The 18,801-nt window shown below is 47.4% G+C and overlaps 1 protein-coding gene across 1 annotated transcript in view; it reads left to right on the forward strand.

Moving 5' to 3' along the window:
- The window catches only part of RARS1 (arginyl-tRNA synthetase 1), a 233,797-nt gene that overhangs the window by 45,813 nt on the left and 169,183 nt on the right, over nt 1-18,801 (forward strand). Inside the window, exons 4-5 of the mRNA XM_082252882.1 lie at nt 7,485-7,593; nt 14,137-14,237. Coding sequence (XP_082109008.1) covers nt 7,485-7,593; nt 14,137-14,237 — 210 coding nt within the window. The remainder of the gene's footprint in view (nt 1-7,484; nt 7,594-14,136; nt 14,238-18,801) is intronic.

The following is an 18,801-nucleotide window of genomic DNA, read 5'->3' on the forward strand; positions in this document are numbered from 1 at the left end:
GGGCACCAGGAGTGCCCGGGCGGCCCAGGTAGTGACCGCCATTCTGTCTTGGGCCGAGACTCATGTTCCGGCGATTTCGGCAGTTCACATTCCGGGTGTGGAGAATTGGCAGGCAGATTATCTGAGCCGCCAGACCCTGGAGCAGGGGGAGTGGTCCCTGCACCCGGAGGTCTTCCAAATGCTGTGTGCGAAGTGTGGATCCCCGGACGTGGATCTGTTCACGTCTCGGCTAAACCACAAGGTGGAAAGGTTTGTGGCAAGAACGCGCGATCCTCTGGCAGACGCCTAGGATGCGCTGGTGGCCCCTTGGCCTCCCCGGAGGGGGCCTTTACCTCCATGGGACTTGAACTTGGTTCTGTCTGTGTTACAGTGTTCTCCCTTTGAAAACATCCGGGAGATATCGTTGCCTCTGCTGTTTAAGAAGGTTGCCTTTTTAGTGGCGATTACTTCGGCTCGCAGGGTGTCGGAGTTGGCGGCGTTGTCTTGCCGCTCTCCTTAGCTGGTGGTTCTTAAGGATAAGGTGGTATTGCGACCTAACCCGTCCTTTCTTGCCTTTTATACGGTTGCGTCTCCCACCCCTCGTGTCTACACTGCTTTGGGACATCCCCATTGGTGAAGACTGTATGAGTGGGAGGCGACTGTCGGAGGACGTAAGAGAAAACTGAATTTTTGTAAAATCTTACCGTAAAATTCCTTTCTCTGAGTCTTCCGACAGTCGCCGCCCCCGCCCCTCTTTTGGGGTTTTCTTATACACACACTGCTATGCTACCAAACTGAGTTGGGATGGCTTACTGCAGGGGGGTATTGACCAGTGGGACAGCCCCCATCGTTGTGTCTATGTTAAATGCTTTTGTTTTTAACAAGTCTTATGCCTAGATACTCCTGTGGAGTGGAAGTCAATACCCATTGGTGAAGACTGTATGAGTGGGCGGCGACTGTCGGAGGACTCAGAGAAAAGAATTTTACGGTAAGATTTTACAAAAATTCAGTTTTTTGTAAGAACTTACCGTAAAATTATTTTCTCTGATTCCTTTCAGGGTCTCGCTCTTCTCAGGACCCGCAAGGACCGGATTGGACCAAGGTGCTGAGACGCACTCTCGTGGCTGATTCTGCCCCCCCCCCCACTACCGTGGAGATGGTGGACCAGATTTATCAAGGGGTCATGTATTTGTGCGATGCGGCCTTGAATGAGGCCCCATTGGCTGCGCGCCTGTCGAGTGTCAGGGTGCTTAACCGGCGACTGATATGGTTAAAAAGCTCGTCGGCTGACCAGAAATCCAGAAAGACGGTGGCTGATATTCCCTATGCGGGGTCTCGCCTTTTTGGAGACTCCCTGGATGAATTGGTTAAGGGAGTCACTGGGGGCAAGAGCACTCTGCTGCCCCAGAGAAGGGTAAGTTTTTCCGCGGTAAGCGGGGCCCTTCCTTTAAACCTAATCAGGGGTCCTTTCGTGCCTTCAAGGCGCAGTACAAGGGAAAACCCTTCAAGGGCCAGGGTGGCCAGAAGAAGCCCTGGGCTGGCAAACAAAAATCCGGCCACACGGGTGCGGCGGGTCAGTCCGCCTCTGCCTGAAGGGGCGCCCTCACCCATTTCGGGATGGGGGGACGTTTGCGCGGTTTCCTCCAACCTTGGCTGCTCCGAATTCCGGACAGGTGGGTTCAGGAAATCATTCGATCAGGGTACAAGATCGAATTTCTTTCACGGCCGGCGGACAGATTCTTTCCCTCAAATCTTCATTTGACCCCAGGGCGGTTACAAGACCTGCATCAAGCGGTACAGGATCTCCTTGCCCAGGGGGTAATCGTCCCGGTGCCTCATCGGGACAGATTTTGGGGGTTTTACTCGAATCTGTTCTCTGTGCCCAGAAAGGAGGGCAAGGTACGTCCGATTCTGGACTTAAAAGCCCTGAACCGCTTTGTGCGCGTTCGGAAATTCCGCATATAATCATTCCGCTCGTTGGTGGCCTCCCTGAGTCCAGGAGAATTTCTGGCCTCTATTGATCTGAAGGATGCGTATCTGCACATCCCCATTTTCGAGGGTCGTCAGAGGTACCTCCGATTCGCTATCGCGGAGGATCATTATCAATTTGTGGCGTTGCCCGGTCTTTACCCGTGTGTTGGCGCCGGTTCTGGGCCTGTTGCGGGCACAGGGCATTGCGGTCTTGGGATATCTGGACGATCGAGTGCCAGTCAGAGCCTGTTGCGCGATCTGTCCACTACGGTCCAGACGCTCCAGGAGTTCGGTTGGACCATCAATGTTCAGAAGTCGACCTTGTCTCCTTCGATTCTGCCGTATTTGGGAATGGTCCTGGACTGTGCTCAAGCAAAGGTGTTCTTGCCGGAGGACAAGCTCCAGACCCTGCAGTCCGAGTTCAGGTCCCTCAGGGACAACGAATCCTCGTCACTCAGGACCTGTATGAGGTCCCTGGGGTTGATGGTGTCAGCCTTCGAGGCGATACCATTTGCACAGTTTCACACGCGATCTCTCCAAGCGGAGATCCTGGCCAGGTGGGACAGACTGCCTCAGTCCTTGGACCTGATAGTGTCTCTGAGTCGCCAAACCAGAATGGATCTCTTATGGTGGCTTCAGTCCCCGGCTGTTTCGGAAGGAAAATCCTTCCGGCCGTTACTATGGACGGTGATTACCACGGATGCCAGCCTGTCGGGCTGGGGTGGCGTCCTGGGAAACCTGTCTGCCCAGGGCACTTGGTCGGAGGAGGAATCCTCCCTTACGATAAACATATTGGAATTGAGAGCGATCAGGCTGTGCCTGCTCCACTGGTCGGATCGTCTTCAGGGCCGTCCTGTACGGGTGCAGACGGACAATGCCACTGCGGTGGCGTACATCAACCACCAAGGGGGCACCAGGAGGGCCCAGGAGGTGACCAGTATTCTGTCTTGGGCCGAGACTCATGTCCTGGCGATATTGGCAGTTCACATTCCGGGTGCGGAGAATTGGCAGGCCGATTATCTGAGCCGCCAGACCCTGGACCAGGGGGAATGGTCCCTGCACCCGGAAGTATTTCAAATGCTGTGTGCGAGATGGGGATCCCCGGATGTGGATCCGTTCGCATCTCGGCTAAACCACAAGGTGGAAAGGTTCGTGGCAAGAACGCGCGATCCTCTGGCAGACGCCTCGGATGCGCTGGTGGTACCTTGGCATCAGTATCATCTGATATATGCCTTTCCTCCGATTCAGTGTTTGTCCAGGTTCCTTCGCAGGTTGGCCTCGGAACAAACACTGGTGATTCTGGTAGCGCCAGACTGGCCACGCCGGTCCTGGTACGTGGACGTCGTTCACCTGGCCGTCGAACCTCTATGGCGGCTGCCAATGCGAGAAGATCTCCTGTCTCAGGGACCGATCTTTCATCCTGCTTTATAGTCGCTGGCTTTAACGGCATGGCTGTTGAAAGCCAGGTCCTTAGAGACAGGGGTCTCTCCTCAGAGGTCATTCCTACTTTAATCAAGGCTAGAAAAGCCTCCTCTGGTAAGGTTTATTACTGTACATGGAAAGCTTATTTTGCCTGGTGTGAGTCCAGGAGTTTCTCTCCTCTTTCATACTCGGTGGCGAGAGTGCTGGCTTTCCTCCAGTCTGGTGTGGACCAGCGTCTTGCGTTGGCCACGATTAAGGGCCAGGTATCTGCACTGGCTGTTCTTTTTCCACGCCCTGTGGCATCTCATTCCTTGGTTCGCACTTTTATTCAAGGTGTGCGTCACTTGGCCCCTCCTCGAAGGGAGCCCTTACCTCCATGGGATTTGAACTTGGTTCTGTCCGTGTTACAACGTACCCCGTTTGAAATCATCAGGGAAATTTTCCTTACCTCTGCTGTCTAAAAAGGTTGCCTTTCTGGTAGCGATCACTTCTGCTCACAGAGTGTCGGAGTTGGCGGCGTTGTCTTGCCGCTCCCCTTACCTGGTAGTTCATAGGGATAAGGTGGTCTTGCGACCTAACCCGTCCTTTCTTCCAAAGGTGGTTTCGGATTTTCACCTCAATGAGGACATTGTTTTGCCTTCGCTCTGTGTGAATCCTAAGCATCCTAAGGAGATTGCCTTGCTTTCTTTGGATGTTTTCAGGGCGATCAGGGTTGTTTACCTGTCGTTGACTGAATCCTTTCGAAAATCGGATTCTCTATTTGTCCTTCCTGAGGGACCTCGGAAGGGTATGGCTGCGTCTGCGGCGACCATTGCTTAATGGATCAGACAGACGATTGTTCAGGCCTATTCGTTGAAGGAACGGGTACCACCCTTCCCTGTCAAGGCGCACTCTACCAGATCGGTGAGTGCGTCCTGGGCTTTCCGGCATCAGGCCTCGTGGCCCAGGTGTGCAAGGCTGCGACTTGGTCGTCAGTGCACACCTTCTCCAAATTCTACAAAATTGATATTCTGGCATCAGCTGATGCCTCCTTTGACCGCAAAGTTCTCTGTGCGGCAGTACCGTAGGGGACCCAGGTTTTGCGTGGGTCCCTGGCTGTTGGGGTTGTTTAACCCCTTGGTTATTTGCTTTCCTAGGTTTTTGCTCCTGTTGAGCTTTTTTGTTGCCCAGAAGGTTCCCTTGCTGTTCACGTAAGGTTCCTTTTCTCTGATGTGGGTACTGCGTTGCCTTTTCTGATGGTTGCGTTTCCCACCCCTCATGTCTACACTGCTTTGGGACATCCCCATTGGTGAAGACTGTATGAGTGGGCGGCGACTGTCGGAGGACGTAAGAGAAAAACAAATTTTTGTAAAATCTTACCGTAAAATTCCTTTCTCTGAGTCCTCCGACAGTCGCCGCCCCCACCCCTCTTTTTTGGGGTTCTTATACACTTAACTGCTTGCTACCAAACTGAGTTTGGATGGCTATTGCAGGGGGGTATTGGACCAGTGGGACAGCCCCCATGGGTGTGTCTATGTAAATGCTTTTGTTTTAACAAGTCTTTTGCCTAGCTACTCCTAAGGAAAGGAAGTCAATACCTTCATTGGTGAAGACTGTATGAGTGGGCGGCGACTGTCGGAGGACTCAGAGAGAGGAATTTTACAGTAAGATTTTGCAAAAATTCAGTTTTTCTTAGACTGTTTGGCGCTCTTAATTTAATACTGTATATTCTAATGCAGCTTGGGACTCACGTGATCAGCTGCTGCTTCTCTGCTCGCTCTCCTCTCTCTCTCTCCTCCCTCGATCTGATTGACTGCAGGCTAAGAATCCCTCACTAACGTCAGCAAGAAGGCGGAGAGGAAAGGAGGAGAGAGGGGGGCGGTCTGAGCGACGCTCTGAAACAGTGAGTGTATTCTCACAGCAGCTTGTACAGAGGGGACAGCACTGACAGGCAGGGAGGAAAGTCCTGTACGCAGACCAACTAATCGATAATGACAATTGTTGACAACGATTTTCATTATCGATTATTATCGATTTAGTAGATTAGTTTTTTCAGTCCTAGTGCTTTGGGTCATTGTCCTATTGTAGGAGGAAATTGGCTCCAATCAAGCGCTGTCCACAGGGTATTGCATGGCGTTGCAAAATGTAGTGATAGCCTTCCTTATTCAAAATCCCTTTTACCTAGTACAAATCTCCCATGTTACCAGCACCAAAACAGCCCCAAACCATCACATTACCTCCACCATACTTGACAGATGGCGTCAGGCACTCCTCCAGCATCTGTTCACTTGTTCTGTGTCTCACAAATGTTCTTCTGTGTGATCCAAACACCTCAAACTTAGATTGGCACTTAGATTGCACTTACATAGTTATTAATAAAACAAGCGCAATGGTATAATTTGCAGGATGGGGTGTGGCTACACAGCATACTGAACTGTTGGGCGGAGGAGTGGAGGACTGTTTCAGGTTCGGTAACCAGCGTAGGGGTGGTAAGGACCCCCAGGAACGCTCCACATTCGTTCTGCAAATTATACCAATGTGCTTATTTTATTAATAACTATGCAAGTGCAATAAGAGAAGGTTTACCCTATAGAACAAAGCTCAGAGTTTTAAACGTTATCACACAAGTGGAGATTTTCTCTCTTTTTGTATGTAATCACTGAGGATTTGTGTGCAAGAGGGGAGACTGCGATTGTTTTGCATCCATCTTGCTTGGTGGTCTGTGACGTTACGGTCATCTTAAAACGCATATGCCCATACCATGAGAATGGGGGGCCACGATTTCTGGTAAGAGTTTAACCATTGGGAGTGTTTTTTGGCACATTGGTGGATGAATCTTTAAGGTGCTTGAATTTTATTCACGAGAGCCACATCTGGATAATGCACATGAGACTCTGAGAGGATCATATCCACAATTTTTTCACAGTTGGCTTGGATGTATGCTTTGGGTCATTGTCATGCTGAAAGATGAAGTTCCTCTTCATGTTCAGCTTTCTAGCAGAAGCCTGAAGGTTTTGTGCCAACATTGACTGGTATTTGGAACTGTTCATAATTCCCGCTACCTTGACGAAGGCCCCTGCTCCAAAGCACGATGCTGCCACCACCATGCTTCATTGTGGGTACAGTGTCCTTTTGGTGATGTGCAGTGTTGTTTTTGCACCAAACACATCTTTTGGAATTATGGTCAAAAAAGTTTAACCTTGGTTTCATCAGACCATAACACATTTTCCCACATGCTTTTGGGAGACTTCAGATGTGTTTTTGCAGAATTTAGCCGGGCTTGGATGCTTTTCTTCGTAAAAAAGGCTTCCGTCTTGCCAATTTACCCCATAGCACAGACAAATGAAGAATACAGGAGATTTTTATCAGATGTACCACACAGCCAGTACTTGTCAGATATTCCTGCAGCTCTTTTAATGTTGCTGTAGGCCTCTTGGCAGCCTTTTTCTTCTCATCCTTTTCGTCAATTTTGGGATGAAGTCCAGTTCTTGGTAAAGTCCTTGTTGTGCCATATTTTCTCCACTTGATGATGACCGTCTTCACTGTGTTCCATGGTATATCTAATGCCTTGGAAATTTTTTTGTACCCTTCTCCTGACTGATGCCTTTTAACAGTGATATCCCTCTGATGTCTTGGAAGCTCTCTGCGGACTATGGCTTTTATTGTAGGATGCGACTAAGTAAATGTCAGGAAAGACCTACCAGAACAGTTTAACTTTATTTGGGGTTAATCAGAGGCACATTAAATGATGGCAGGTGTGTACTGACTCCTATTTAACATGAGTTTGAATGTGATTGCTTCATTCTGAACACAGCTACATCCCCGGTTATAAGAGGGGTACGCACACGTATGCAACCACATTATTTTAGTTTTTGATTTTTACCCCCCCCCCCAAAAAAGATTTTAGTTTGTTTTTCAATTGAGTTGTACAGTTTATAGGTCACTTTAAAGGTGGAAAAAGTTCTGAAATGGTTTATCTTTGTCTCATTTGTTTACATCACAGAAACCTGACATTTTAATTGGGATGTATAGACTTTTTATATTCACTGTATGTGTGTGTGTACACACACACACACACACACATATGTAGAGTAATCTTTACTCATGTATCCTTTTTAAACATTTTGTTTCAGATTTTGAAAGCAAGAAATCAAAAAGTAAACCCTCGTGAAACAGCTGAAAAAATTGTTAAAAACCTTCCTGCCAATGACTTGATTGAAAAGACTGATATAGCTGGTCCAGGTAGGCAAATTGAAAGTAACCATGAATAATATATTTCTAGTAAGCATAATAATGGGGAGCTCATTCCTATTTTTTTCTGTGCTTTTCTTTACTGTGCATAAATATTGTGATTCAGTTCCAAATGTAATCCTTCCCAAGGGATTGTAAGACCTTTATATTTACTGTTGCCATCCAAAAAAAATGAAAAATATGCTTTCTGCAAAAGATTAATAACTATGTTCTGGTGGTTGCTGACTCCAATTTTCAATCTCTTCAAGAGCTAGAGCAACCAAAGAACTGGATCCAATACGGTTCCAAGTGTGTCAGATCTTTGGTCCCATGCTTCACACTGTGGTTTCACCTGCTGACCCCTACACCATAGGACCCAGTACTAATGTATGGGGCCAATTAATGGAAAAGTGCAGCGCAGGACCAAGCATCTCACATGCCCAAAAGTGTTCAGTAAGGGTGCGCTCGACACCATATCAATAGTTTAACAGAGATGCAGGAACTGACAAACACAAACAAAGATCTATTGAACCGGTATAGCCAAATTTGGTCCAGGTAAATGATAATTAAACACCCTGAAAAAAAGTAAACAATGAACCTCTACAAAAATCTAAATGCACACACTGGCAGAATGAAAACTGGACAGAAATGTCAACCTTTTCTTTTACATGTACCCCAGCAAAGGGTTTGCTAGCTAAATTTCAAGATGCTATGCCCCTAATTTTTTATTTTTTTTTGTCCACCACCCATTTTTGTTTTAATTTTCTTTGCTTAGAACAACTTTTATCTGTAATGTGAACCAATTTAGACCTCAGATCTCTCCCCTGGCTTTCAAAGTTGTCAGGGTGCCAGGAAACCTGGCTACATGAAGATGCAAGTAAAATAAAGCAGTTTATTAGAGCAACAACAATAAACGCACAGCAAGAGTGAGGAGAGCAATCAGGAACAGTGGGGTAAATTCCAGAGCGGGTATTCATCCAAGCCAGGGTCGAGTCTAGAAGCGGGTAGTCATCCAAGCTGGGGTCTGCCAATGCCGGGTAGTCTGCCAATGTCGGGTCGTCTGCCGATGCGAAATCGGGAGCCAGGAACGTCGTCAGCCAAGCCAGGTCATGCACACAGGAAATCGGAGAACAGAAGACTGCTAGCAGTGATCCATCTTGGAGCACAAACACAAGGGCAAAGGACTGCAAGCCAACAGGTGATATATATATATATATATATATATATATATAGAGAGAGAGAGAGACAGATGTGCAACATTATCACTGACCAACGCCCTGGCAGCAGGCAAGTGGTGATGCAAAAAGAGTTTATAAAAGATAGCAGTCTGCGCATGTCCAAGATGGCTGCCAACAGGAAGGCAAGGTAAAACCTTGACAAAGGCATCTGATCAAGCTATCTTGGGAACGGCTTGTCAACAAACAAAAACCGTAAGTGACAAAATCCTCATCCCTGCTGGTTTCTGATGTCACAGAAGAGGGGCCTTTCCTTCCACTTTTCCTAGGGAATGCAACTGAAGAGAACACCTTGTTACCAGGCTCCCCGATTGGCTGGGAGAGCTTGGAAAAGGCTGTATAGCCACTTGAATCACGTCTACATTAAAAAGAACCGCCTCCCGAAAAGTTTGATACTATGATGGTGCCTGAAGCTTTAACTCAATATAGGATTTCCTATAGGTGGGAAAAGTGGTTAAGCAACTTGGGAGGAGGTCAAATTGTCTGCAAGCGCTCATCGAATCCTGGTTTTCCAGCATGACCATTCAACAGAAGATTGTTGGTAGTTCCTGCTGAACTGGCCAACTTTTGTTTTTGAAAAACAGTGAGTTTATTGAAAAAAAAATAAAACAAAAAACTTCAGCATTACAACAAACAATAGCAAGAACTGTGCATAGAGATACAACAGTGAGCAACTCTTACAGTCAGGACTGTCATTAATACAATGCATAGAAACATCCCATTTAGAGTGATAGAGCGCCCTCAAGGGCTTAGGTAGAAGTATAGAATACACTAATTGCAGGTGTCTGACCTCTGAAGCCAGCGATCCCAGATCTTATTAAACTTAGTTGGGTTGCCTCTGTGCTTATACATGAGTGATATGGAAGTATACTATTGACCTCCGCCATCCATACATTGAACGCGGGAGGACGCTCCCGCTTTCATTTTCCTGGCAAGAAACAGTGTGGTCTGCAAAAAAGTGATGAGGGATTTGTCCATGTCCTCATCTGGGTATATACCCAAGAGGCACTGCTTAGGGTCTAACTGTACAGGGGATCCCATCTTGTCATGCAGGAAGGTGACTATCTGTTTCCAATATCCCTGAATCAAGGGGCAGCTCCAGAGCAAGTGGAAGAAGGTGCCCACGGTCGCCTGACACATTGGGCAGGCCGGGGATGTCTCTGGTCGGTACAGCGACAGGCCGAGGGGAGTAAGATATGTCTGGTGTAAAATGAACAGCTGGGTAAGGCGGTCTGAGAGTTTGGGGGATACCCTGCTGCATGATTCAAGAGCATCATCCCAGTCCTCGTCGTCTATGTCGCCCATGTCGGTCACCCAGTTAGTTTTAACAGCGTAGGCTATAACAGTGGAGGAGGGCGTGTGGAGTTCAGCGTAGAGGATAGATATAAGATGTTGTGGGTCAGTGCTCTTGATGACGTCAAGCAGCGGGATAGACTCATTTGGGGGAAGTGCAGACAGGAACTGAGCCCGGAATGCGTGCCTGACTTGGTAGTAACGAAGTAGGACATGGGCTGGCAGGGAATACGTTGCACTCAATTCCGCAAATGTGCCCAGGGTCGCCCCCCGTAAGATGTGCGGGAGGTAAAGAATTCCCCTGCCGCTCCACTGTGCGGAGTCCGGCAGAGAGTGAAATTCCGCAAGAGCCGCGTTATGCCTCAAAGGAGTATAAGTGTGCAGCACTGGGAATTTCAGCTTATCCATCACCACCTCCCACACTCTACTGTATTGATAGAGCATAGAGCCGGGATCGCCCTTAATCTCAGAGCCCCTCACTCCGCGTAGAATAAACGCCAGCGGGTCCTGGGCAGGGAGGGACCACCCAGGGCACAGGAGCAGAAGAAAGCGAAGCTTGTCAGTTTTGTCTAGGTGGAACAGGTATGATGCTGGGCAGCAAGATAATAAAGGTTAAAGTCTGGTAATGCCACTCCCCCCGAATTTTAGGGGTTCTTAAGTTTGCACCAGGAGATGTGCCTGCTCTGTCCCCATACAAATGCTTTAAGTAGAGATTCCATTTGTTTAAAGAATTTCAAGGAAATGTAAACAGGGGAGTGCCAGAGAATATACAAGATCTTGGGGAGGAACCATTTTAAAAAGGTTGACCCTGCCCATAACACCCAGCGGTAGTTTAGCCCAAATTTGAGTCTTGGATTTGATTAAATCGTTTAGAGGTTGGACGTTGTCGGAAATGTAGTCTTGGGGGTTCGTGGTGACCAGCACACCCAGATATTTTATCCATGATACCCTTTGCATGGTTAGATTTGAGGGAGACTGAGGGGGGGAAGGGTGATAAAGGGGAAGAATCTGGGACTTGTCCCAGTTGATTTGTAGACCTGAGTATTTGCCGAATTGTTCTATGATGGATAAAGCTGTGGATAATGATTCATCAGGGTCCGCGAGATACAGCAGTGTGTCATCTGCGTACATGCTAATTTTTTAGGTCAATGGGCCCATGCGCAGTCCATGAATGTCAGGGTGGCTCCGGATTGCAATGGCAAGTGGCTCAGCCGCCAATGCGTAGAGTAAAGGGGAGAGTGGACACCCCTGTCTCGTCCCCCAGGTAAGGGGGGAACGCTGCAGAGGTCCTGCCGTTTGCCAAAACCTTAGCAACCGGGGTGCTATAAAGCAGTCACAAACCCATTGAATGAAGCAAGGCCCCAAACCGAACCTCTCCAGGCACTCCCAGAGGAAAATACACTCAACGGAGTCAAAAGCTTTGGCCGTGCCCGGTGTCACCACCACTCTTTTACCAGGGTTCACATGCTGAGCTTGAATATTCATAGTCTACGAAGGTTAAAGGAGGTGTTTTTCCCTGGCATGAAGCCTGACTGGTCTTCATGGGTTAAGGACAGTATTACTTGGTTAAGGCGAATAGATAGGATTTTAGCTAATATTTTCACATCTACTTGTAGGAGGGAGATGGGGCGGTAGGACTCCGGAAAGTGGGGGTCCTTGCCTGGTTTAGGGATCAGCACAATTAAGGCTTCTCGCAGAGAAGCAGGTAACGTGGATTCCTCAAAGATGGAATTAAAGTGAGTTAGCAGCTGCGGCAAGAGAGTTTCAGAGTAGTGGGCATAGAACTCAATTGAGAGTCCATCTGTTCCTGGGGATTTGGATCTGGGGAACCTGGACACGGCCTCCGCAATTTCCCCCTCCGTGAGCGGCGCCTCCAGGAGCTCTACCTGTTCCTCTGTGAGCCTGGGGAACTCCACCCGGTCCAACAGCATGCGCATTTCAGTGAGGTCTGTAGGGGCCTGGGAGGTGTAGAGACTACTAAAAAATGAGCGAAACCGGTCCGTTACCCCCTGAGGGTCCGTCAAGGGGTCTCCAGTCTCAGTCCGTAAAGTAATGACAACTGGTGATCTATCCTCACAAGGGACTAGATAGGCCAACAATTTCCCAGCCCGTTCCCCAAGTTCATATACTTTCTGTTTTTGAAAGAACTATTTGGACTTGGCTTGCTCATGCTCTATCTGAGTGACCACTCTCGTCAGCATCTAAAGACGGAACTGGCCAACTTTTAGTACGTGTGTACCCGGCTTAAGGCCTTGAACTCAGATATACACATTTAAATAAGAAGTATGGTAATTCAAAGTAATAAACATACATGAACCTATGTTCAAGGTGGAAATGTAGCGCCAAACAACAATAAATATATATATGAAAATAATGTATAAAAAAAAAGTGTGCAAAAAGTCTCTTTCAAATTCAACTTGAATGTATTTTCTTCTTCACCATAACATGTGCATCAAATGAAGATCCATAAAACTTGATTCACCTATCAAAGCTGGAACCAACATCCTTAGGGACCCCTGAGTTTTTACTTTGATAGATGATTAAAATTTTGTGGATCTTCATTTGATGCACATGTTATGGTAAAGAAGGAAATGCACTGAAGTTGAATCTGAAATGACTTTTTGCACACTGTTTGTAAAAATATAGATTCTTTTTTGGTGCTGCATTTTTACCTTGAACATTCTTTTTGGGTTTTTGTACATCAATCCTTGATGTTAGCTGCCTAGTTATTAAAATCCCTAGCACTGACGTTTATTATTTTATATTCATCTACGTGGGAAGCTGCATCAGTATCCCACCACCTCTAAGACCGAGAACTGAGTGATTTACGATTGCTCAGCTTGGTCTTCAGTGAGCAGAGAGCCAGAGACCTAATCACCTGCTCTCTGCTCTGCCCCTCCAGTACTCACTGAAGCACAGGGCTGTGAAAGCGGTGGTAGAGGCTGCCTCAGGCTCTTAGCAGCTTACCAACATTAAAGTTGGGATCCCTCTTGAGCCTGGACCAGCTGAGTGATGTCAGCCGACAGCTAATTTTAGCCTGCTGTTGCCTGAATATGGGTCACAGGGGTGCAGAACTTAGTGTACTCCTGTGATCCACAGGAGAAGTAGGGCCAACAGAGATTTGGCCCTACTATACTTTAGTATACTAATACTATACTTCAAAATTGTCAGTCTTTTTTTGTTTATAGTGCAAAAATTTTAAATTGCAGAGGTGATCAAATACCACCAAAAGAAAGCTCTATTTGTGGGTAAAAAGGACATCCATTTTATTTGGGTACAGCGTCTCACGCAATTGTCAGTTAAAGCACTGAAGTGCCGTATCGCAAAAAATGGCCTGGTCAGGAAGGGGGTAAAACCTTCCGGGGCTGAAGTGGTTAATCAGAAGCTTTCTCGTGTGTATTTGAGCTAGAGAAATGTATTTTCAGTCCAGATAGTAGAGGTCAGGAAGAGCTCTAAAACATACTGCTCTATTCGGATTTAATTCAGTAAGGCTAGGTTTACATTGAAGCGGTTCTGCCTGCTCTGTTTGCGTGGGACAGTAACCTGTTTATTCAAATAGGCTCGTGAATGGACGAGCCTGCACGGGATCCAAAGCAACATTTGTTTTCACATGCGGGAAACCACACGGCATTTTTCAGTGTGTGGGGGTGCCATTAAAAGTTAATGACACCCTTGTGCATTTTCTTAAAGCAGTATGTTTTTTGTGTGGCTGCATGCAGGTGCAGGTTTACACACACTCCCGCACCCTCACAATTGTGAACCTAGCCTAAAGCTGGATACACACTATCCAACTTTTGTGGTTAGATTTCCTTCAGATTTACCTTTTCTATGTAGTGCAAGGGCCTGCCAGATTGCATACAAATTGAAATTGTTTTTGTTTGACCTCATATTATATGGTTTTGGTAAGTCTAAAGGAAAAAGTCTTCAGAAAATCTTATAGTGTGTATGGCCCATTAGGGTCCATAATATTTGGTCTTTGTTTAACTTTTTTTGTAAACCTGATTCTTTTTTATTTTTATTTTAACAGGATTCATAAATATTCATTTACGAAAAGATTTTGTATCCAAGCAACTTTCCAAATTGCTGGTAAAAGGGGTTCAACCTCCTTCAGTTGGAGAAAAGAAAAAGGTAAAATGAATTTACCCACTATAACCTATCTCTAATTTTTTAAAAAGTGAAAGATTTGCTTAAACACAGGTGTCACAAGGGAGACCTTGGTACGAATTCCTGATGTCTGACATTTGTACTGAACACTTAGTTGGGGAAATGTGTATAGGAATAAGAAGTTATAAAAGTAAACAGTATGTCAGATGGCTGTTAAGTTGATTTGTCAACTTCACCATTACTTATTCTTCCTTGGAGGCCTCCTGACTGCAAGAATTTTTAAAAGTGCGCATACAAGCCTGTAACTCCACCTGAACAAAATCACTTCTGTGCAGGCTGTGTCGTGCCCATTGCCTTTTTTTCAGATTTCTCCTATTTAAGTGTGTGTCCTTTGTCACATTGAAAAGGTAAGGAGGTCTGCACTTTGATTCATGGCATTTGTTTTTAGGCATATGGGTTCCCCACATAGGTTTTTGTTGCTACCCACAAAAGTATAAATCAAGAAGCGTACTGGCCTATGTGTTCTCTTCATAAAAAATATTTATTGAAAATAGACTCCTATACACACAGTTACTTGGCAAAAAGCATTTAAAATGTACATTCCAACCAGGTGGAGACTCACTGTATATCACTATTAACCTGCTGCCATCCGCGCTACAGCCTATATACGGCTGCAGCGCGGACTCGAATTTTCGGGAGGCCGTTTTTAAACGGCCTCCAGTGACACGCCCCCCCGCGCGCTCCCACGAGCGTGCAGCGGGGAAAATCACAGATCGTGGTGAATGGCCAATCACAGCGGCCATTCACCACGTGATCAGGCCGTCCAATGAGCGATGATCTCATATGTAAACATATGAGATCATCTCTCATCGCTGGCGCTCCTTCCTCACACAGAGCCTGCAGTGTGAGGAAGGAGGGGGAGCCTCACAGCGCCGGGGACACACAGCGATGTAATCAGGGCACTGATCACCAGTGCCCTGATTACTAAAAGGTAAAAACATACACACAGTGCCCCCCCATCAGTGCCCACAGTGCCCGCCATCAGTGCCCCCATCAATGCCCACAATCAGTGCCCATAGTGCTGCCAGTCAGTGCCCATCAGTGCCTGCTCATCTATGGGCACTGAGTGTGGGTACTGATGGTGCTGCCCATCAGTGCCGCTCATCAGTGCCACCCGTCAGTGTCCAGTGCCATCCGCCAGTGCCCATCAGTGCCGCCTATCAGTGCCCATCAGTGCCACCTCTCACTGCCACCTCTCAGTGCCCAGCAGTGCCACCTCTCAGTGCCCAGCAGTGCCACCTCTCAGTGCCCAGCAGTGCCGCCTATCAGTGCTCATCAGTGCCGCCTATCAGTGCTGCCTATCAGTGCTCATCAGTGCGGCATATTAGTTCCTCCTCATCAGTGCCCATAAGTGCCACCTCATCAGTGCCCATAAGTGCCACCTCATCAGTGCCCATAAGTGCCACCTCATCAGTGCCCATCAGTGCTGCCTCATCAGCGCACATCAGTGAAGGAGAAAAATTTATTTTCAAAATTTACTCGCAGAAAATAAAAACTTTTTTTTTTTTCAAAATTTTCTGTCTTTATTCTTTTTTTTTGTAAGAAATAAAAAACCCAGAGGTGATTACATACCACCAAAAGAAAGCTCTATTTGTGTGAAAAAAATGATAAAAATTTCATATGGGTACAGTGTAGCATGACCGCGCAATTGTCATTCAAAGTGTGACAGCGCTGAAAGCTGAAAATTGGCCTGGATGGGAAGGGTGTTTAAGTGCACAGTAGGCAAGTGGTTAATAATTACCCATTAGTGAATTTCATATTGGAAAAATGAGAAGTAACAACCTTGTATTGAATGGACTGAAAGACTACCTTATTCAGTGTCTTCTGAACTATAGCCTATTACAAGCTGCCCACCAACAGTAAAGAGGCCACATTTAACACTGAGTAGTGTTGCCTTATCCCAGTAAGGGTATATACCGTCTTAGCTAAACCCCCCACGTCTACAGTAACCCAGGTGACCAGATATGTGAACAGCAATGTAGGGGGTTGATTCAGCTCCTCCCTCCCATGTCCACGGTTTCTAAGGCTTTGAAGGGTGTCTCTGATGTCAGGTCAAAGTCCATTCCCCAATCCAGAGGTATCCCAGGACGACAAGGGTGTACCTTTGATGTGAGACCTGATCTTAAAAGCTGAATTGGCTTACCCCCCCACCAGTCTCTAGCTACAACCCAACCACTGTCCTTGCCTTTTTTGGGTGATGGTAGTAGGTAACCCTCTCAAAGTTGAGCAGCTGCCATTGCCTAGGAGACAGGCTGATACTAACCCTCATTAATTGGTCATTGAAAATAAAAATCATCTAGAAAGCGTATTAGAACCTCTGCCACATTAATGTATATATAAAACTATACGATAATTGATTATAGAAACCTGCAATAAAACCAGTGGAAAAATGAAATATACAGTGGGGAAAATTATTTTCTCTTACGTCCTCCGACAGTCGCCGCCCACTCATACAGTCATCACCAATGGGTATTGACTTCCACTCCGCAGGAGTAGCTAGGCAAAAGACTTGTTAGAAACAAAAAGCTTTTAGCATAGACACACCCTTGGGGGCTGTCCCACTGGTCAATACCCCCCTGCAGTAAGCCATCCCAACTCAGTTTGTCTCTGCCTAGCGTTAGGAGTAGATAGGCTTCCCTGTGCTTGGGCTACAGGTTCAGCCTTCTAATCTTTTCTTATGATTTTATTTTGCAAGAATGTCAGTTTTTTGCTTTGCTTTACTAGCTGTTTATTTTGTCAGCTTTAGTTTTTAGGGCAGAGGGTCAGAGGGATCCCCAGTCCGCCATCGAGCGTTCGGCTATGGCTCGCCCTGGCACTATGAATGACCCATCCCAGTTCGCAGCAGGGATGCAGCCTGTTAGGTGGCTACCTCACTGGACACATCTGCGGTTGCATGCTGCAGTGTCCGGCTTTTTGGCTGACGGCATTCCCTGTCATGTGAGGACAGAGGCTTTCCGTTTAATAGAGGCACCCCACGCCATCCGGTACAGGTAAGTACTTTTCTGTGTGGGGCCTCTGTCTGGGATGGCAGTCCTGTGTTGCTGTGTATCCCCTCATGTCTGTGCATTTGTGGGGCTCCCTGATGCGATCCCTGTGGGGGTCTGGTTTACTGCACTTCTGGCGCTGTGTGGTTTTTGGGGGTCCCTCTCCTGTGTCACTTCTGTGTTTTTGGGAGGTGCAGACTGCATGTGCGGCGGCCGCTGCAGCTAAAAACCGCGCGGTCCGCCATTTTGGATGTGGGCAGCGTGTCTGGCTTCACTATGGGCTTAGTATCAGCTTGCTGTGTAGTGGTTGTGGCGCCATCTTGTATGTGGCAAAACGATCGTTCCGAGCACATGTCGGCGGCCATCTTGCCGAAGCCTCCCATTGCTTTCTATGGGCAGCCATTTTCCCTTAGCCTGGCAGCATATAGTTCAGCCTCTGGTGACCTCACTTCCTTTTCCTCTGGAGCAGCGATTGGTGTGGTAACACTCTGTGGGGCTCTGCATACTGTCTCTTCCATATCTCTCTGTTTTGTCCTTCCTGGCTCAGTTTTGTCCCTTTTGAGGGGTCTGTGTACACAGTGTATATAGCGGTGGGCTGCGCAATCCGCAGCGCTTTTAAAGGGCCAGTACTTTTTGTCATTGTATTTCTGCAATTGACTCTCAGGACAGCAAATTTCCCCCAGCCTTGGTGAGGGACCCCAGTTCTGTTGAACCCCCCGTTATGCCTAATTTGGCCGCTGTGGTGGCGACTTTAGTGTAAAAAATGGAGGTGCTAATGGTTGAACGAGCTGCTAGAAAAAGGCCTAGACTATCTTTCTCCTCTGATTCAGATGGTGATGTGGCTGCTGTGGCGGGCGTACCCTTTTCAGGGTCTCACTCGTCCCTGGACCCGCTGGGGTCTGAGGGGGAGGCGGAGGTGGAGGAGGTAGATGATTCCCCCCCTGGGTCACCTGAAGAATGCGCAGCTATGGATGCATTGATTTCTTCTGTCAAAGAAACACTACATTTGGAGGATGAGCCCAATCCTCCGGGCATTGTGTCCTCCTTTGGTACACATAGGACCCGCAAGTCGGCGCAGGTTTTTCCCTGCCCCGCTGAGTTTCATCACACTGTGAATGAACAATGGCACAGTTTGAACGCCCCTTCACGGTGCCTTATCGGTTTAAACTGCTTTATCCCTTTGTGCCTTCTACGGATTTGCGCTGGTGTGTGGCTCCCCAGGTGAATCACACTGTGGCCGTGTTGAACAAGGCTACTTTGGTTCCCACTGAAGATACTCCGGTGTTCTGGGATCCTACGCACAGAAGGTTGGAGTCTCTTGCCCGCCATGCCTATATGGTGGCGGGTTCCATGCTCAAACCTATTTTCGCTTCTGTCATGGTGGCTCAGGCGGTGGCAGATTGGACTAAGGTGCTTAGGCGCACTCTCGCGTCTGATTCTGCCCCACCTGCTACGCTGGACATGGTGGACCAAATCCATCAAGGGTTAATGTATTTGTGCGATGCGACCTTGAATGAGACCCCTCTGGCTGCACGCCTGTCTAG

This window comes from Pelophylax lessonae (genome assembly GCF_965119305.1).
Source record: "Pelophylax lessonae genome assembly, chromosome: 4".
In the NCBI taxonomy this organism is placed as follows: domain Eukaryota; kingdom Metazoa; phylum Chordata; class Amphibia; order Anura; family Ranidae; genus Pelophylax; species Pelophylax lessonae.